This window comes from Condylura cristata, unplaced genomic scaffold (genome assembly GCF_000260355.1).
Source record: "Condylura cristata isolate star-nosed mole 26May11 unplaced genomic scaffold, ConCri1.0 scaffold00014, whole genome shotgun sequence".
In the NCBI taxonomy this organism is placed as follows: Eukaryota; Metazoa; Chordata; class Mammalia; order Eulipotyphla; family Talpidae; genus Condylura; species Condylura cristata.
The window spans coordinates 52,782,858-52,790,862 of record NW_004567115.1 but is presented as its reverse complement, the minus strand read 5'-3'; the positions used below and the strand labels follow the sequence as shown (position 1 = coordinate 52,790,862).

The 8,005-nt window shown below is 60.2% G+C and overlaps 1 protein-coding gene across 1 annotated transcript in view; it reads left to right on the top strand.

Moving 5' to 3' along the window:
• The first annotated feature begins 36 nt into the window (after nucleotides 1–36).
• SOX7 (SRY (sex determining region Y)-box 7) overlaps nucleotides 37–8,005 on the top strand; it is a 53,639-nt gene continuing 45,670 nt past the window's right edge. The window contains exons 1-4 of the mRNA XM_004682431.2: nucleotides 37–121; nucleotides 2,248–2,357; nucleotides 3,754–3,846; nucleotides 5,051–5,129. Of these exons, the coding sequence (XP_004682488.1) occupies nucleotides 103–121; nucleotides 2,248–2,357; nucleotides 3,754–3,846; nucleotides 5,051–5,129 (301 nt within the window). The 5' untranslated portion in view covers nucleotides 37–102. The remainder of the gene's footprint in view (nucleotides 122–2,247; nucleotides 2,358–3,753; nucleotides 3,847–5,050; nucleotides 5,130–8,005) is intronic.

Here is an 8,005-nt window from a genome sequence, read left to right as displayed (position 1 = left end):
CGCGCTGCGTGACGTCACAGTGTGCGCCCTCGCCGCCGCGCTCCGTGATTCCCGCGCGGGAATCTTGCTGGACCGAGGCCGCGGCGTCCCCCGCTCTGCGACATGTCGATGCTGGCGGAGCGTGAGTGTGGGCGCCGAGACCCGAGGGGGCGCGGGTGGAGCTTCTCGGAGGCGCGCTCAGCCAGACCCAGGGTCGAGGGACTCGGGTGGCGGGCGCGCGCGGTCCCGGGGGACCGGCCCGGGCAGCCCCAGGCTTCGGCTCGCTCTGGCTTCCGCGCAGGTCAGCCCCGGCCGCTGCTAGTGCCAGTGTCCACTCGGACTCTTGTCCTCACGCTCACCTGGGCGCGCGGGGTCGAGCGGAGCCCGGGCCCGACCTTCCACTTGGCCGGGCCTCGGCTTCCGGTGTTAAAAAGAGGAGCGCGGGCCGGCCGGCGCGAGGCGGTGAGAGCCCGTTCTCTAGTTCGTGAGCCCAGGAAAAGGACAGCAAGGCCGTCGAGGCTGCAGGCAGCGCGTGCGCCGGTTCAAGGTGTCAGGCCCGCTGGCCCAGTCTTGGAAGGCTCGGCCTTGTCTTCGCCCCTTGGGGGTGGGGTCCGCTCTCCTGACTAGCTGTTGGTCGCCACGCCGCGTCCGGCCTCAGGTGGCCTTTCACAGGTACCTTCCGAGAGGCTCTCTTCATCCCTCTGGAGCGGTGGCCGGACCGGGATGGTGCCTGCGGCTAAGGTCGCCTGCCACCAGATGGCAGTCGTGTCTCGGTCCTGAGAGGAGAGCCAGTTACTTGGGGGAAGCAAGTTGGGTGACGGCCAGGGCCAGCAGCTGAACCGGCCCAGGGGCTTTGTGAACTCAGCTGCTGTCAGCACTGCATGGGGTCATAAATCTGGACCAGAGATTGAGAAGGGTCACTGATCCAGTTGTCAGTATCTCTGTTTGCTCCGGGAGGGCGGGCAGTTGGCTCTTGGTTTTAAGTGGAAATTCTTAGGAGCATGCTTCAGCTGTGACCCTGCAGCTTCTGATCCTCCTTCTGGAAAGCGGCTGGAGCCTCCCCAGATGGTGGAGACTGCTTTGTTCTTCCTGTCCTGTGATGTGTGTTAAGTCAGCGTGCTCTTCACTGCCGGCTCCCTGGCTTTGCAGCTTTTATGTCCCTTGCTATGGGCACTCTCATTGAGGCCTTCAAAAGCTGCTTTTTTCGTCACCATCAGGCTGACTTTAAGTCAGTAGGATGGCGACCATGAGGGTAGTTCCGAGTCTGAAGTGGTATGCAGGTATGAAGCAGTTTGTAGACATTGCCTGCTCGTCTGTGACGTGAAGGGAACTTTCTGATTCTCGCCCCACTGTGACTCGCAAGTCTGATTTTTGTTGTAAGGCATAATATTTTGTTTTGTGTCTTTTTAAAATGTGCTAAAGTAATATCTGCAGCATCCCTTGTGGTTAGAGATGAAAACACAGAAGCCTAAAAAGTGCCAGTGTCGCTGGCCAGCAGTTACTTGCGCGGGTCACTCATGAGCGTGGGGCTCCCTGCAGCTGCAGCTCTGTGTTCTGCTCGCACCTCGCACCAAGGTGAGCTTTCCCACCGCCCTGAGGGTGCGGTTTCCTCTGCTCTGGGCCAGGTTCTGGCCCCTCCATCTTCACCACCGTGCCTGCCCGTTTTTCAAATCTGATAATTTTCCTTGAAAACATTCTTCATTCCGTATGTCAGTAACTATCAAGTGTAACTGCATGTTTCTCCTTTATGTGAGACAAGAAACCAGGCTTACACACACCGAGCTCACCGCACATAAGCCAAGAATTTCACTGCTCCGCCTCCTAGTCTTCGGTAATTTGTAGTTTTAGGTCAGGTTTTTAGTCAAGATGTTAGACTTTTCATAGACTCTTCACTTTTCCAGACTGTTTTTGACACTTGACATTCAGTTACACGTTATAGTTAAATCCTAACTTAGATGGTGACGCTGCTTGAAACAGCTGTGCTTTGCCGAATGTGGACCCCCACCGATGGAATGCCTTGGCTGTTTGTCACTTAGGAGGGGACATCTAGGGTGACCCATGGCCAGGCTGTATGTTGAGAGTATACCGCTGTTGCAGAAACCAGGGAAGTGACCTAGTCCGTGACGTTTCCTTGGATGCATAATCCAAGTACGACACAGCTCGTGTCATACTCCGCGCATGTTTGTGTCTGTGCTGGGCATGTGCGCATGTGTATGGGATCGCCCGGGCGAGAGCGAGACGCCTGAGGAGATGCTCTGTCACTTACAGGTCGCCGGAAGCAGAAGTGGGCCGTGGATCCCCAAAACACTGCCTGGAGTAATGACGACTCCAAGTTTGGCCAGAGGATGCTGGAGAAGATGGGGTGGTCCAAAGGGAAGGTACGTCAGACCGAGCTCAGGCATCTGAGCCTGGAAGAGCCGTGGCAAAGGAAGAGCGCAGGTGCTGCTTTCTGAGACGGAGCGTTTCTGTCGGGACATGGGTCAGCTCTGTTGTGGGCGGCCATGTGAGAGTCCTGGCAGCTCGCCTTTCGTGAGCTCAACTTGGAGCTACACTTAGCCGTCAGAAGTGCAGGCTGCTGCGTCCTGGCCCCGCTGTAGCTGGGCCTCGTGTCCTCCCTTTTGATTCCCGATGCCAGGAGCGCTCCTGCCGCCATCACCACACGTACGGCGTCCTAGTCAGGGCCTTTGCTGCTCTCATCGCCAAGTCCCCGGCCCTGGCCTCCGCTTGCGTAACCCCTGGCAGCACTGGACACAGTCGCCCAGTCCCGAGCGCTGGGACGCTCCCGTCTGGCTTCCAGCACCAACCTCTCTCCTGCTTCTCCTGTCCCTGGCCAGCCCTCCCAGTTCATGGCTGGCTCTTCCTCGACCACATCCACATTCCTGAGCTTAGCTCTCGCGGGGTTCAGCCCAGTCCCGCTTGGCTCTCTGCTCAGGGATGTGTGTCCTTCCTGGCTTTTTGTGGCGAGTCTGAGAGCACACTCTTCTCCTTGTCTTGATCTGTCACATGCCAGCCTGCTTCACTTCTCCACGTGAGCAAGCGTCTCAGGTTTATCGCTGTTTTTATTCAGTTCCAGACCCTCCCCCCCCCCCAGGTCTGGTACCAGTTTTGTACGTGGTCCCCTGTCTACCTCGGTCCCCGGGTGACTGCGCGGGGCATGCAGGCCCCTCCACCCCTCTGTCTGTTCCTCTCTGTGGGGTTTCCACCCCGCTCCAGCCCCCGGCCTGTCCTGATGCTGCAGCAGCCTCTCGGCCACGTCGCCAGGCCATTTGTCGCGTTCGAAAGTAAATAAATCAGACCATGTCATCCCCGACTAAAGCCCACTGGTGTCCCGTTGTTTTTATAAGTAGGCGCCGCCCTGCTGCCTGTGGGCTGCAGGATGCCCGAGCTCTGGGGCGCCTGTGGACACTGCTTGGGATCCCCTCTCCCCTTTCCGTGGTGAAATTTCATAGCATAATTCCGTGTGGCGAGAGCTCTAGATTTGTGTTACCGCCAGTGCGCTGCACAGCGCTCTGACGCTCAGAAGTCGGCTCCCGGTGTCTTCGTGGCCTTGAATGGTGGCCGGTTTGCACAGCCGCCCTTCAGTGTTTACCCGTGTCTGGGCTTTCTGGGCGCCGCTCGTCAGTACCGGTAGCCATGGTTCCTCCATCCCTAGCTCTGGGAGTTCTCGTGGCACGGGCAGTGTCTCAGTCCCAGGTGCCTGTGCCCGGGGGCGTGGGGGAAAGGCGGGCAGGGGTCGCTTTTCTGATGGACACTCAACCTGTTCAATCTCCACAGGGCCTGGGGGCTCAGGAGCAAGGAGCCACAGAGCACATTAAAGTTCAGGTGAAGAATAACCACCTGGGACTCGGAGCCGCCATCAACAATGAAGTAAGCAGCAGTGTGTCTGCCGGGGCCTTCACTGCATGGCGGGCTTCTTGTGACTGAGGACTCGTGTCCAGCCTCGCTGAGCCACTGCAAGTGCGCGTGGCCACGTGTCGGTCACTGCTGCGCCCGGCCCTGCTGGCTGGCACCACCTGTCGCCCTGGCCTCCGTGGCCTGACTGACTGAGTGGCCCAGCCTAGCTTTGCAAAAAGTATTCCTTTATAGAAAAGCACTTGAGGATGAGGAATGCCATCTGGCCTGCGCTCTAGCACTGAGTCACTCCAGCCGGCCTTCGGCTTCAGAAACACCTCGAGGAAGTGCGTTTTCCTGTTCCCTGACCTGACTGTTGGTGTTCAGCAGTTGAGTTGATTCACTTTTCCTCGTGAACATAGACTCTGCAGATATGTGACTTAAGTCTTTTTCTTTCTGTTCTTTGCTCTAGAAAGGGTCTCAGCTGAAAGCTTTGTTAAATAAATTTTTGCAGCCAACAGAATCGTGGAGAAAATCAGAGTTGCATTAGGGAAGCTGGATCACGCTGCTTACTCGCACTGGCGTTGGGCTGGTTTGAAGGAGGGTTCCCAGATGCACTCAGTCTTGGAGCCCCGCTCTGCTCAGAGCACGTTTTAGCGTGCCTCCGGTTAAGCGGAACCCCTAGTGCTCTTTGAAAGTACTCGCGACGCAAGCCCCCTGCGCGCGGCTGGTGCGGTGTGGCGGGAGAAGGCCACCCTCGAGGCCGGAGCCCTCACCACAGCCGCCGACCAACGGCAGGCGGAGCTGAAGCCTTCCTTCCGCCTGCTGCTTCCCGGGGGTCGTGAAATCAGGGTCCACGAAGGCAGCTGGAACTGGCAAAATAGTTTAAATTCAGATGAGCAGAGAACTGAAAATCCATTCCGACCTTTTCCTTCGGCCCACATACTTTCCCCTCGTGGGAAAGACGTTCATTTTACCTTGTTACGGTGACGCATGTGCAAGATGCCTGGCGGCTGACCGTTGCCTGTCGCTGACCCACGTCGAAGTCGGGGCTCGCCTGTGTAACACACCTGCTCTTCAGGCTGCAGGCTAGAAGCCCCGGTCTGTATTCTCCATTCCGACTCGCACTGTTCGGGGCCACAGTTGGAATCCAGGGGCCGATGAGATTTCTTTGGACCCCAGTGTGCCCTGTCTCCGCCTGTGGCCACAGCGCTCTCACCCACTGGGCTGTCTTTTTCAGGACAACTGGATCGCGCACCAGGACGACTTTAACCAGCTTCTGGCTGAACTGAACAGCTGCCACGGGCAGGAGGCAGCAGGTAGGCCCTGCGCGCCCGGCGCTCGGGGGGCGTCCGCGGGCGGGGCGGGGCGGGGCGGGGCGAGGACTTGTGCTCGCGGCGCTGTTTCCGCTTTGGGGCTTGAGCGTGGCCAAGAAATCCATTAGTTTGCAGTCTCACTGACTGACCTTTCCGAATGCGACCGAAACGTGTTTTTGAAGTCAGAGTCAGAAGGGGCAGCCAGGGCCGACACCGGCAGCCCGAGGCCAGAGCGCTCTCCAGAGGGGCTTCGCGCGGACTCTGCTCCTCGGGCTGCGCTTTACTCTTCGTTCCTGGGAACTCAGCGGCTCAGTGCGGTGACCGGAGCTGCCGGGCCTTGGCACCACGGCCGTGCTCCTGGCTGCGGCAGGCGGGCAGAAGCCCGGCGCCCGCGGCGCTGCGGGGCGGCACCCTGAGACCTGCGCCGTGCGGGGTGCGGGCGGCGGTGGGCGCAGTTTCTTGTCAAGTGGCTGTTTGGAAGGCGAGGCTGTAGCTTCACTCGATCTGCTGCGTATTCGTGAAGAAGTCTGGACTTTCCTTGGTTGCACGAAGTGCATATAAGCCAAAATCGAAAGCCTTGACCACGGAGCGTGATGTAAATCGTGCGTTCAGCACCAACACCGACACGGGACCAGTGTCCAGAGCTCTTGGTCCTGCGAGGCCGGCACTCGCTATTAAACGCGCGTTCTCCATTTGCCCTCCTCCCCGCCACCAGCACCCCCACTTTATTTGTCGCCTCGACGATTCTGGGAACCTCGTGTAAGTGGGATGGCGCCGTGTTTGTCCCGTGGACTCTGGGCCATTTACGCGCCGCACTGTCCCGAGCTCCCCCGGGGCTGCGGCTTTGTCCCCGCCCGCCGAGCAGTGTCCGGAGCGCCCAGGCCACGCTCGGCTCCTCCGCTTGCTGGCCGCCTGCCTTCCGCCCCGGCTCCGTGGTGGTGCCCCCGCTCGGGCCTGGTGTCACCGGGCCTGCAGCTGCTGGATCACGTGGTGGCTCCGGGGAGCCTCCGGCTGCTCTCCGCGGAGGCTGTGCTTTCCACCCCCGACTCCAGGGCTCCGCTGTGCCGCCGCCCCCACCTTGTTTTCTGTTTACCTGAGCAGCTGCCCTCAGCGTGTGGTGCCCTAGTGGCCTGGCTCTCGGGGTGTGACTGAAGAAGCACTGGGGATTGTGGCTTAGAGACGTGAGGAGCCAGGCTGCCGGGAGCCCGAGGCGCTGGGTGCGACTCCACCCGAGCCTCTTGGGCCTGGGCTTCCTCTCGGTGGCCTTGGAGGTGGTTGGCACAGCGGCAGCGCTTTGGGCACTGGGCAGCATGCAGCGTTCAGTGGGCAGTGCCCTGTTTCCCACGGCCGTGGAGCTGGGCCCACGACGGGCCTGCCCCTGGCTCGGGGGGCACCGTGCATGGCAGCGGCTGGCGGTGCAGATCGATGGCCTTGTCAGGTGCGCGGCTCTTCACGTGTCGTTGATGAAACCAGAGAGAACAGTGAGCTTCCCCAGATGAATCGTTTGAATGCTCTTAAGGTAATGGCTATTATAAATAACTGGACTAACGACAGCAAGGTATCAATAAAATTTGAGGTCTCTGCTACTGACGACGACCTCCAGTCTCAGGCAAAGGCAGATGAAAAGCAGCAGGCTGCTGCTGGGGTAAAGATGAAGGGCGCGCGTGGCCAGCGGGTCTCCGTGTGGCCCGGCGTCGGCGGACTGGGCCACCCTCGTCTCTCGGTTGGGGGCCCCTGCGGGGGGCAGGATGTCGCAGGACGGTCCTCATCCCAGCAGTGCCGCCCAGCGCGACACAGACTGTCGCCTCGGCGTCTGTCCTGTTGTGTGATGGTTGCTCTGGGCTCTGGCAGTGCCGCCTGCCCCGGGCGGCAGCCGAGTGGCTCAGCGTCCCCGGGCGCCCTTCGCACGTGGATGTGTGCGCCCGTCTGCGTCCTGCTCGGTCTGTCGCCGCCGCGCACTGTGCTGCGAGCTGGTGCCCGCTGCACGCCGCACTCGGAGGCGTGACTGGCGCCCAGCTGCCTGCGCCCCCGGAAAGGCACTTAGCGCCCCCGGAGTGCCAGGCCTCCCCGCCTGGAGCGGCTGCAGCCAGCCGCCAGCTGCCCCTCTTGCTGTGCCGGCCACGCTGGTGCCAGAAGCAGCCTTCACCCCCCTCCGCTGGCCCTGGCTTTCTTTTCTTTCTTTTTAAAGACTGACTTATGCACCCAGACTTGGGGCGCAGGCCAGTGGTGCAGAGGCAGTGAGAGGGTTCACCAGAGACAGGGTGGGGAGCAGGACAAGCCGACCAATTGAAATCCACTGCTGAGGGGAGCAGCGGGGAGACAGGAGAGGTCTGTGCGCCCTGGGGTCCCTCCCCGGCCGCAGATCGAACTCAGGCTGCAGAGGCTGCGGGAGCTTCACAGTGCTGCGCCTCAACCTGCGGCTCCCCAGGGAGGGCCCTTGCCCTGGGTTTCTCTTGGAGAGATGGTTGCACTGCCCCGCCCCACCCCACCCCACCATCTGAGAAGCAGAACTCTGCTTGGGACCTTTGCTCTTTAGTAAACTTGATGGAGATATAAAATATATGCACTACCCACTTGTGTCTCAAATACATGCACAATTTTGGTTTATTTCAACTAATAGCAAATGTTTAAGTGCAGATATTTTGCCTTTGGATTAAGATGTCATGATAGTAGACTACAGTTCATACAACCGGAGGAGTACATTTGTATAAATGATGACTGCTCAAAGCACGAACCTCTGGAAGTGCGCCTTGGGCTGGGATGGGTGGGTGCTGGGCTCCCGCCGGGCGGGCGGGCGCGGCCGAGAGGAAGGGGCGCTGGGCTGGGGCTCCGGCTGCAGCACAGCGCTCCCACCGGGCCGAGGCCCGGCCGATGCCCTC